The sequence below is a fragment of the Colias eurytheme genome, chromosome 4 (assembly GCF_061535395.1).
Source record: "Colias eurytheme isolate Ceu_HAF_F1 chromosome 4, ilColEury1 Martin Lab GWU primary, whole genome shotgun sequence".
NCBI classification, from domain to species: Eukaryota; Metazoa; Arthropoda; class Insecta; order Lepidoptera; family Pieridae; genus Colias; species Colias eurytheme.
This window is the reverse complement of record NC_142983.1, coordinates 11952414-11965470: the sequence shown is the minus strand read 5'-3', so window position 1 is coordinate 11965470 and position 13057 is coordinate 11952414. Positions and strand designations below refer to the sequence as shown.

The window sequence follows — 13057 nt, the reverse complement described above, 5'->3', positions numbered from 1 at the left end:
AGCGTTAGCGGGATAATTTATTACAAAAACAAATGAGCACCACATTTTATAAATGTCTATAACACTAAAAATTACAAAGTACAGGCTATTTCAAAACGAAATCAATGATTATCAAAAATTAGTAAATCACCGAATTTGCATTCGCGAGCGTAGGTATCCACAGTGTTTGTTTATAATATAGGAGTGACAACGTCGCGCGCAATTGCTGCTGTCATGCGATGCGGCAACGTTGCGTGCGAGCGGCCGCGGCGCTCCAAAAATGGCTATTTTTCCATAGTAAATCTTTTGTTGCACGCGCAGGACTGTGGCGAAATTTCTCTTGCACTCTTATTGGATTTCTTATTTAGACAATGTACTGAATGTTGTTTCATAGGAGCGCGCGCAATCGAGAGCGCTCCGTAAGCTCCGTTTCGCGCGTTATTTATGAAATGAACAAGTGTATGTAATGATGTATGTATTTTATTTGTAACTAGCAGTCCGCCCCGGCTTCGCCCGTGGTACATATTTCGCAATAAAAGGTAGCCTATGTTCTTTCTCAGGGTCTAAAGGTTATCTGTGCCAAATTTCATCAAAATCGCTCCAGTAGTTTATGCATGAAAACCATACATACATACATAGTACATGAAAATGCATGAAAGTGCATGAAAACCATACATACATACATAGTACATACATACATACAAATAAACCTTTCCTCTTTATAATATTTGTATAGAAGTATAAAGGTAACTTATTTTATTGATATTAGTATTGGGTTTTTTACGATAGATTTTAAATAATGAGCAGGTATAACTTTATTATAATTATTTATGGGAGTTCACTGCACCAGCGCTCCTGAGGACGAGCCGCCGCTGTAATCAAAACGCTACCTGCTACGCTTTATTATGAACGATTTTTATAAAAATAAAAGTTATATTTGTTGGCGTAAACTATTTTGGAAAATAAATAATGTCAAAATTGATAACAATAAAACGCAGTTTTATTTTATTACATTACACCATTGTTTTTTTATCAAAAGATGTATTTGAGTAGTTTGTAGCATATTATAATATTCTGATCCATGCCTATTCACTCAAAAGTAATAACACTAATGATATTTTGTAACAGTATATTATTTCAATAGGTATTTGAACATTTCATAACCAACAAGTAAGAATAATTCGTATACAGGATACAATAACACTATTTATTATTTTATTATTTATTATTTGAAAATAACCAGGAAGGTGAAAAACATTTTTACGAAAACATAGTAACATACGGTTTTGCTTTTAGATAGTATCAGGAGAATGCGTGTTCAAATCACGTCGGGGTTACCCACTGTGGAGGAAAGAAGGTAGGATTCCTCCATCGATAAACAAGTCTACTCGACTGGCCGGCCGTTGAACCCCTTATGAGAGATGTCGAAAAGTTGTATATGTGTTATGTAACAAAAAAATTTCGCTTGCGCGATTCAGAGCGAGTTGTCGATACAGTAATTATATTTCAATTTTATCTTTTTATATCTGGTAGAACTGGCAGACGAATAAAAAAAATCATATTAGAATAAATTTAAACAATAAATTACGGAACAAAAAAAGGATTGTAACTGAATTAGGTAATTAGGTATGTTTGTTTCTGGGCGCACCGTTTTCGACGACGCGACGCGCGGCGTAAACGGAGTAGAGTATAGGTACCTACTTTGCTAAAACAAACTAATAAAATTGTGTGTCTGTCTGAAAATTCGGAAAAGCATATTTTGCCAATGTTTGCAAGTTTGTGATTACTTTGATAGTTTACCGATTTATAATAATTGTATACTTATATCATTGTTTAAAAATATTCAAACACAATATGATATAGGTACTGATTTATCACTGGTTTCAGTGATGAACTGATGAGTCAATGTTAGCCACAATACTAATCACTTTCGTCATACATGTGTATGAACTATGATTGATGTGATTTGCAATGTGGTGAAATTTCATAAAAATCACGGGCCAATTTTTTGTTTTGAATCCCACCGAAAATACATATATTACTAATTGCGTTATTAGAATAATTAATTACTATACCCACGATCAATTATTACAATTTACAATATAGTCTCAAATGCATACTAGAGAAATATTGCAATTTGAATCAATTAAAATGCATAGCATACAAAAATAAATTCACAACACAAGAAATTCCGCGCGCAAATCATAGCGCGTGTCAATGAAATCAAGAATGTAATTTTATATCAAGCCGACGACGACGCCGAACTAAAGTACCTACAGTACCATTTACCTTCAGTGTACAATACAGTTTACAGACCTACGACGGACGAACAATAATGAGTAATAAATTGTTTACAAAAAAAAACATAGTTTCTAAGGTCATTAGTTTTATTTTATTTTATTGTTATTTTCTTTGAACGATTGGAAATGAAATTACTCAATTATTACACATAGAACTTTGATTTATTAGAATTACTAGATTTCCGCCCGCGGCTTCGCCCGCGTTTGCAAAGGAAAACCCGCATAGTTCCCGTTCCCGTGGGATTTCCGGGATAAAAACTACTAGTTACCCTCTATATGTGTGCTAAATTTCATTGTAATCGGTTCAGTAGTTTTTACGTGAAAGAGTAACAAACATCCATACAAACTTTCGCCTTTATAATATATATTAGATTAGATGTATAAGATAACGAACGCGAATGCACGACATCTAGCGCGTCAATGTCTAAACATCGCCTTTCGTTTAGACATTGACGCGCTAGATGTCGTGTTTCGCTTGGCAAAAGTCACGCACACTACTGTAGAAGTGTCAAATTTTGCCGGTATTTCACTGTTGTTTTTCTAAGTAAATAATGTAAGTTATTGATTAAAAAGGTCGAACGCGGACACATTTCATTGTAGAGAAGTGATAAAATGATTAGTTTTAAAGAAATAGTGTCTGTATTAAGTGTTTAGACGTCATCAAAAATGTATGGAGGGACGGGCGGAACATCCACCTTAAATAGTAATGATAACGGGTCTAACTACTAAAAATCAGGTAAAAAAAATGTACCCGTACTCACACAGTAGCAAAGGCGTCAAGGTAAGTTTCGCAGTAATCACTTAGTAATAATTCAACTGATTTCTTTTCCAGAATAGATAAAAGCACCTCGGTTAAGACAGAACCGTCACCCCATATGCCTGTAATTAAATAGGTAGTATCGGGAATTTAAGAAAAAAAAAGAGCGTGTGTGCCGAGCACATGGCCATGGATCAGAAGTGAAACTTCTTTGGCAAGATTCAAAGATACCAAAATCGTCACCTTACTCCATGACATGACAGTATTGCCAGATTATTTTACGACAATAACAGATTTGATACTAAAAGTCAAAACAGTATACATAGGTATTGTACGAGAATCATCACTGTATAAAAATGAATTAAATCACTCTTAAGACTCTTAGTGATGTATGGACAAATAGATCAAAGTACGCGCAGTCGTTGATACTAAATCAAACACTTGATGCACACAAAAACATAATACGAGTAGAAAAGCGTGTGTAAATTTAAATAAGTAAAAACACTTTGAAAAAATACCCCGTATATACTTACCAGTTTGCAATGATTCGAGAAAGGTTTGTATAAGAAGATCTGGCTTGTCATTCCAATAAGTCGATTTCTGTAAATTTACGTAGGTGTGTATTTACAAAGTTGCTTTTTTTTTCTTAAATTATTTTCTAGCAAAACAAAAGAAAAAACTCAACCTCTATAGAATCACTTCCTTGTCTGTCCGTCTGTCAAGTCTCTTTTGCTCAGGAACGCGAGGAGGTATGAAGCAACGTCTTAGAGCACAGATTGATTTTATTATATTGCATTTAATTGGAAAGTATACCTCTAGTGAGGGGTCGGCGTGTCCGGTCACCAGGTGGAGCAGACAACGCCGCACCCAGCCCGGCAGAGCGTCCTCGACGTCCGCGGGATCACTTTTCTGAACGACATTCACAAACTCCTGCAAAGCAAAAATGCTATTCTTTACTATTTTTAATATATAAAGTTAATGCAATACTAGCTGTGCACCACGGTTTAATATCCACATTGCTCCGCTCCTATTATTGTTAGCGTGATGAAATATAATATTCCTATTAAAAAAACCACATGAATATCCGTTGGTACTTTAAAAACATACATAGGGACATAAGGACAGAGAAAGCGACTTTGTTTTATCCTACTACCTATGTGATAGGTCAGACATCCTATCACATAGGTAGTATAAAACAAAGTCGCTATCGTCGCTTATAAAACAAAGTCGCCTACATCAGAATAATACGTGAGCTATAGAAATACTTGATATTGCCCGCGAGTTCGCCCGCAGGTGAAACCGCGCGGCACAGCATGTATAAAGGTTTTCTATCATTAATTATATAGCCCTCATACTCCGGTTGGTGATGATGGAGCGAATTCTCCAGACACATTCAATTTTAATGCAATTCTTCATAATTTCATCAGCATTCAGCCGATAATATTTTTCTGTAGGATGCTAGCTGTGATGCTAGGCTGTAGAAAGAGAAGGGAAATTCGTGACTTTTTTGCAATATGGCCAACCCTTTAGATGACAGAGTACCATTAATGTTAGTACGTGACTTATAAGCTAATGTTAGTAGGTAAATATACATCAGTTGACGGGGCACCCTATGCGTTAACCCGCCGCGGCCGCTTTGAATGGACAAGTTTACGCACAAAGTGTCCCATGAAAGATGACATATATCTCTCCGAAATTACCGTCATGAGACCGTTGCGACTGCCCCGCACTCTATCAAAAGTAGACGCTATTTTTTGCGTATTATCGCCCAGAAATCGTCAGTTTGCGCATTAGCGAACATTCCAGGCGCACTGCAGTAGCGAGGCAGTCCCAACAGCATTCTAAACGCATTGACTTGACTCGTAAGTCATTAAGCGATCTATCAGAATGAATAGTCAAACCATAGACTACCCGTATAGAAATTATGACAGTAGGCTTTAAAAAGCGTGATTTTCACTGGATTACTACAACGGGCAAATCTACGGGCCAACATATTACTTCGGATCGCCAATGCCCTACGCTCACGCTCTATATCATCCTTGAGGACATCACTTAGCATGTGTCCGAGATACTTAAACTCTACTGTTATCGCGTTAATAGATATATGGATATATCAGACGCACATTTTCTATGCTTGCCAAAGTCCCCAAAAACAATGCATTTACATTTAGACACAATATTATAAAGCAAGCTGTGAGCAGCGACATAATATGTCTCACAGACTTTGAGCATCTCAGAAATGGCACTTGCAGTCGGAGCCAGCAATACCATATCATCGGCATAGCTTATGTTATGCTACATATTATAGCCGTGATCGGAGGTATATGTAATACCTCCGATCCGGCAACCAACACGCATATTGCTGAGTACGACAACAAGGTCATTTACGTAAAGATGGAACAATTTAGGGGACCACAGTCCCCCTTGTCTTTATAACTATTAGCGATATAACAACTAGGTAGGTACCCAAAAATGACATTACCAGAAAAAGTGTGATTTATTGATATTGTCCGCCACTAATTACCTTAATCCTTAATGGTAAAACATCCGACATCACAACATCCATCGTAGCTCAATCTGTAACATAATAATATTACTTTAAAATAAACGAAACAATTATAAGTAAAATACCTCATGAAAATAAACAAAATAGTTGGTATCGAAGGCAAACCGAGGCAAACGCTATGCAAAGTCCCAGTCTAAACGAATATTTTAGTTATTAGAAAAAAAAAATATTTCTTTTTAGATAATATTATAGGTAATCCTATTGCCTAACTCGATCAATTAATAGATAATGAGTATTATATTATAATGAGTATTGCATATATGCCTAACTCGATCAATTAATAGATAATGAGTATTATTTGCAATGGTGCAGTTTGTTGAATTTGTACAAATATTCTTAATATATATATAAATCTCGTGTCACAATGTTTGTCCTCAATGGACTCCTAAACCACTTAACCGATTATAATAAAATTCGCACACCATGTGCAGTTCGATCCAACTTGAGAGATAGGATAGTTTTTATGAAAAAAAACGTAAACATGTAGGTACCACGGGCGAAGCCGGGGCGAACCGCTAGTATTCTATGAATTAACCTTTCCAAGTATTCTGGCTAATAACCATTGGACTCACAATCGCCATACTAGAGATCGTAGCACTAAAATTTCAGACTATTACTAGATGGCGCTCTGATTTGAGCTTATTATTTAATTTGCAGTTTTAAAAGCGCCACTAGTGACCAATTTTAGAACTAAGGAAACAGCAAAACTATTCGATTTTCAATTATTACATCTAGAGGGCGTTGTTTTAAAAACTCGGGTGTTTTTGAATTATTATTTTAGGAGCGTTCATGCTCCTCACAGGGCTTAGTGCAGTTACGAATTGGCGTGTTGGTGTTATCAAGTTTGGGTCGCTGGCTAAGACATGCTGGACATTTCCAAGAAGACTTCTTTTCAGGTAGCATGGCATAAAATCTCTTATCGTTGGTTCCAGCGCACTGCAAGTTATACGCTAAAGAACATAGGGAGCATCTAAGGAAGTGAGTACCTTTAATAAGGTTTCGACACCCACTACAAACATTCGACATAGTGATCAGAGTAGTGTATATATATTCTTTATTTTCTGTTAAAAAAATGTCTATATCTTTTTTCTTCTTAATTATTCCCTTGTAAACAGTATTATTTATATGAGCAAAAAATACGGGAAAAGAAAAAAAAAATCTGGATGTACGGCGATGATTTGAACCAGCGTCCATCAGTTTATAAGTACGAGACTGAGTCAATACAGCTACTGGCACTTATACGTCTTACGTTGAAATTTATGCTCTAATTGTTCGAGTAATTCTTTGATAAAAACAGTTCATAGCAACGTGGTCCATGGTGGTCACGAAGTCACTCTCGAACAGCGATGAACGAAGTGAAAAAATAGCCGGTTCATCCTAAGGAGCGCTGGTGCAGTGAACTCCCATAAATAATTATAACTAGCTGGCCCGGCGAACTTTGTACCGCCCAGTCAATGAATGTCGTGTTACCTTTGGGCTTGGAACTAATTTAGGCTATGATGAACGGAATACAATGATACAAAATAAATATAGATATAGGTATAATGGCTTTTTATTTCGATGAATAACACATATAGAAATAGAATAAAAAAAAAATGTGTGCGTGTACTAGAGTACACACGTCAGAAGTGAAACTTCTTTATGACCTTATTTTTCAAAAAATAATTTACTATCTACACTAATATTATAAAGAGGAAAACTTTGTTTGTTTGTTTGATTGATTGATAAATTAAAAGTAAAAATAATAAATAATAATTATAATGAATAGGCTCATAAACTACTGGACAGATTTTAAAAATTCTTTCACCATTCGAAAGCTACATTATCCACGAGTAATATAGGCTATATATTATCACGCTAAGACCAACAGGAGCATAGCCACGCGGGTGAAACCGCGCGGCACAGCTTGTATACAATATTACAGAAATACGTTAGTCTAACACGCTCGTCGCTTCGCTTCTCGCTACCTATTTAAATATTTACACCAGTCGCTGCTGCAACTCGCTCGCTTCGCTCGCTCGGCTCGTGCGGTAGTTCAAAAATCAAAAGTTAACCTAAGATGCTCGTCGCTTCGCTCCTCGCTACCTATTTAAATATTAACACCGGCCGCTGCTGCAACTCGCTCGCTTCGCTCGCTCGGCTCGTGCGGTAGTTCAAAAGTTAACGTAAGATGCTCGTCGCTTCGCTCCTCGCTACCTATTTGAATATTTACGCCGGCCACTGCCGCGACTCGCTCGCTTCGCTCGCTCAGCTCGTGCGGTAGTTCAAAAGACCAAGGGTGACGCCAAAAAATTCGAGTTATATAGAGTTTTCAACTTATAAAGGACTAGCTGTTGCCCGCGACTTCGTCCGCGATTACGTCGTTTTTCGTCATTCGTCGTTAAAAAAATACGTGACACTTTATTTTTGAATGTTCTTAATTGTCTCTTATAAAATTTAACTAAATTAAAATTGAACACTGATAAGAAAATCTTAAAATCGGAGGAAATCGAAAATCTGAGGAAAACATGAATGAATGTGATTTAAATTCTACATTACTTAGTATTTCAAATAATAATCTAAATTAAATGTAGATTAACAGTTTGAGCGCACCGTTATAGAATATATTGTACCTAAGTATTAAATTACGTTAGTTTACATAGTAACAAAACAAAAACACGATGACTTTCTTTCGCGCTCGGTACCACAAACTAAGCATGTTAATGGTACGTGGCCCGCGTCACTTGACCCCCCGCGAGTTCCCCTCCGTTGCTATGCGAAAATACATTCGTCGCCCTGCTGTAGAAAAAATTGTAATACTGTGGCCTGGGCGTTATAACACGCCCAGGAAGTTCCTGAGTGCCGATAGACGTCCGTCTATCGGCATTTATAACAATTTTATATTAATATCACCATTCACCATCTTGAGGAAAAGCTTCTAATGTCGATTTAAAACTGCATATATACGAATTAACCTGATGAAACATGTTCTAAAATTGTCCTTACTCCACTTTAAAGCATTACAAAAATAACATACTACGTTAATATCGCCTATACAGAAGATGATCTGAGAATCAATTGTGTGGTTATAAGCAAACCCACTTTTATATTTGTCGGACCCCACCACCGAATTCGTAGATTGATCTTCTATGTTTACCTCTAATCTAAGTCATTAACACTATGTCGAAATCTGTCTGCAGTAAGAGGGGCCTCTCGCTATTCGTCCGTTTCCAGAGACCGAATAGTTTCAATTCTTAATCTTTCATTAAACAAACTTATTAATCGTTTTTGTCTCAATTAATTGTAATATTCGCGTCCTTACTCTAGTCATTGCTTATGCTCATGTTCATCTTCAAGAGATCGAATAATATTATGGTGCACCCTATCATTTGTCAAACGGTCTTCATATTGAGTAAAAGTTTCAGATTCTCGAGATAAAATATGACGGCCGTGATCAGCTGTGAGACATTATACCCTCTCAGTGAAGGCTTCGGTCTCACGGGATAGTACATGCCGTTCGCCGTCAGCTGTGAGCCGCAATTCTCGTTGTGAAGCGGTTTCAGGTTCTCGGCATAACACATGTTGTTTTCGGCCTATAGTAAGCCTCTTACCTCTAACGATTCTTGAGAACTCTTATTTCTCATTTTCTTAGCTTTGCTCGATTTTCGAGATAAAGATTTTTTAGGTGGCACTGATGCATGAAAATAAAAATTGAGTTGAAACGGACTGAGAGTGTTATAGACAAATATAATCAGAAAGCTTCGAACTCCTAAGCTATCGGAAGTTACACGTGTTATTGTGAGTCAACCATAAAAGATATACATTTATGATGTCGGGAGATATTTTTTATATAATATGGAGAACATTTCTTTCATACAATATGATTTCTGTGTAGCTTTAACTCTACTTTTAGGTACTGCTCTGCTCAGGAATATGTAAAATAATTGTACCAAGTTTCGTTTAAATCCGTCGAGTAGTTTTTGTTTCTATAACGGTTATACGGACAGACAGACGGACAAAAATTTTACTGTTTGCTTCGTTGGCATCAGTGTCGATCCCTAATCACCCCGTGATAGTTATTTAGGAAATATATTTCATGTACAGATTTAATATAAGTATACATAATATATTTAGATTCCAATTTCCATGTAACGTTAAATTCGACTATACAATAACTAACAGACAACGCAGGTTACTCTCGTTTCCGTAAGTTGAGGCGGCTACATATTCGGTCCTCATAACATCACTTTTAGTGAACGAAACGACAGCGCGGTTTAATTCGATGCCAATACCATCAGAAAAAAGGAAATATTTTTAATTGTGAAAAAATATTATGATTTACACTAATAACACTATTTTAATATAAAATATATGGCTGTGAGTGTGTAAAAATAAATCCAGCTAGTTTCACATCACACTTATGTTTATAATTAGCTATACGACATGAAAATATACATATTAATTACCAAGCAATAATCATACAGGTAAATACTGAACAAAAGTATTAACAGTCAAAGTTTATTTTTACTAACATTTAACAACATGTAAATGACGAAGAAATAATAATTATCAACGAACTAACCTTTTCTATAATACTTAACACAGCACATTTTTTAAATTATCTTGCTCAACTCTGCTCAAAAATTTGAGGGTTTTGTTGGAACTTTAATGTGTCAAAACTATGATATATCTAAACTACGATACAACTTGCATGCGGAAATGCTCATTACAATCTGTGAATTTAATCCATCAGTCCTCGGAATCACAGACACAATAGAAAATCTATTGTGTCGCGCCCCGATCGGGCCTTACGGTGGTCAATGGGTTAAAGAATAACTAACAACATACTATTCAATTTTATTGAGCTGATGAATATCTTTTGCCTGGAAAATCACCGCCGCCTAATAAATATCAGTAATGTTTTCTTATAAAATCGTAACATAATTTCTTTTATCTACTAAATTTTAATAAATAAGTTCTCTTTGTTATTTTCATCTAAAAATGAGCTTGAGCTTATATTAGGCAAAAGTATACATTAAAATTTCAGGACCGCACCTTAAATGGGGCGCTTGGAAAATATGCCTACGGGTTATTAATAGAGAAATGATACACAACAAAGTTATGTTGGTTCCATTTTATTTATAAAATATAATGAAAATGGGCAAATATAAAACATATTATGTAAAATGATTAAAAATAAATAAATGAAGCAACTACGATTCAAAGAAAACATCTTTTTCAGTGTGAAAATGCTCTATGCAATCCTGGATGATGAGTATATCATGTACTCTCATCCCAGTACGGTCGATAGCCATAACGATAAATATTATAATCAGATAACAGCAAAGTCAGAATAAAAATCATAACTTGTACAGTTGTGAGTGCAAAATTTATGTTTCATTTGGCAATAACATTTTTTTCGGTACTAAAACGTAGTACTTTAATATGTGGTTGGCTGCCCCTTCTCTCCTTCCTGAAAAATATCCTCCAAAATTACCCGAGATACTTCCAATGATTGAACCATACGTTGGACATTAACTTCAGTCAAAAATTGACGCAGCGGATGATTACTAATTTCCACTTAATCCTCGCTGCCACTATCTTCATCATCAAATCATCAATTTTCAAGTGGTGTTGTAAAATTGTCAGCAGAAATCGTCTTCCAAAGGCGATATAATTTTATGAACATTGAATCTGTAAATAAAAAATCAAAAGTTAACTGTAAATCTATAAAAAAGCTACTTACAAATAAAATTTTATCAACAAACTACTGTTCCCAACGCACCTCAAAATCTTGTAAAAGTCAAAAAGAATTCATCATTTTATTATTTCATTCTAAAAGTGTAATATAAAACCTTTATAAAACCAATAAAAATGTTGTGTGGTTTTATGAAACCACGGTAAAAGTGAAACTTAGGCACAAAATTATCGTATTTGTACGATAATTATCGTACGGTTCGACCGTCACGCGACATGCGCTACACATACCAAAAAGTTTGAGACGATGTAATAAAAGTTTCACTTTAAAAAACATGAATTGCTATCATTATAAAATTTATAAATAATAAATACCTATAAAAGTAACAACTTACCTTTTGTGGGAACCCATGGTGAAAATTCACAAAACACAAAGATTGAATTTGATATTTTTGGTTTTATGACATTCAAATGCTTTAAGTATAAATATAAATTTATAAAAAATAAATTTATAAAGAATAGAAACATTCGATCACGAAATTATGTGGGTTCGAGTCCCGCCTCGTGATCGAATTTTTTCTATTCTTTATAAATTTATAAAACACGAAGATTTTAAAAATGTAACCAATGAACACAATCAATATTAGATTAATTGTAATATTATTGCTCTGTAATGTAATGGACTGGTGTCTAGTTTGACTTAAAATAATAAACATCTACCCTCGCTTTTAAAAATGTAGTATATTCACACGAAATATAAGCGCACCTTATAGGGAAGGGAAGATATGGGTTAAAGAGTTAAATAAATAACATGATTATATTTAAATTATTAATTTTCAACAGTATTTTCAGAAGTGTTAACATGTAAATTGATTTGATTTTTACGAAATCTCATAGATGGCGCTGTTTCAGATTTGTCTTTATACTACTAAATTCATTATACTGTTTCTCTGCCCAAATTACGTAAATGACATAGTTTTTATTTTGTAAAGCTAGATAATAGCATGGCTTACTCGAAACCAACATTTAAACATGAGTCTTTAGATTGTACGCTGTCGTAGTACACGGAATATGTAAGAAAAATAAAGGCTCACAGCTCCTCCCCCGAAGGTGATATCATGATAATATGTTTAAACTATCCTCACCCGACCTCTTAGGAATATTCATGCAAAATTTGAAGTAAATCTATGCAGTACTTTTCGAGATTAGCTCGGTCAAACATACAGACAAACAGACAAACAGACAAACAGACAAACAGACAAACAGACAAACAGACAAAAATTCTAAAAACTATATTTTTGGCTTCTATATCGATTATAGATCATGGATTATGTATTCTTTTAAAAAAATATTCAATGTACAGTTTTGACTTTCCTACGATTTTATTATATGTATAGATTTCGACTTAGGCGGATTTTGATTGGACATAAAGAGTTTGAGGTTTATTCTTATAAATATTGAAGTAACAAAATCATAATTGAACACCAATCAAGCAAACACGTGTTAACGTGAGTCATAGATTGATTATCGTATACTCCTAAAATGTTTTCTAAGAAACAATACTGTAGGTACTCACATTGTCGGCAAGTTATTTTTGTTCGAACAATAGAGGTAATAAATATAAATTCCTAATGTCGAAATCTCGAAACAGTCAGAAATTAATGACGCACATAGTATATACATATTATGACAGATCACAGAGGATAAGCTTAAATAACTTGAAAAATAAATAACATGATCTCGCCCACGTGTTGGTGTTTTAAAAAATTCAATCAAAAA

The 13057-nt window shown here is 34.9% G+C and overlaps 1 protein-coding gene across 1 annotated transcript in view; it reads right to left on the bottom strand.

The window, feature by feature from the left end:
- Positions 1-5602, bottom strand: part of LOC149909252 (uncharacterized) — a 30395-nt gene extending 24793 nt beyond the window's left edge. The window contains exons 1-4 of the mRNA XM_090120273.1: positions 5561-5602; positions 3850-3966; positions 3570-3636; positions 3041-3158 (exon numbers count right to left, since the gene is read on the bottom strand). Coding sequence (XP_089976399.1) covers positions 3041-3158; positions 3570-3636; positions 3850-3966; positions 5561-5602 — 344 coding nt within the window. The remainder of the gene's footprint in view (positions 1-3040; positions 3159-3569; positions 3637-3849; positions 3967-5560) is intronic.
- Positions 5603-13057: the final 7455 nt, after the last annotated feature.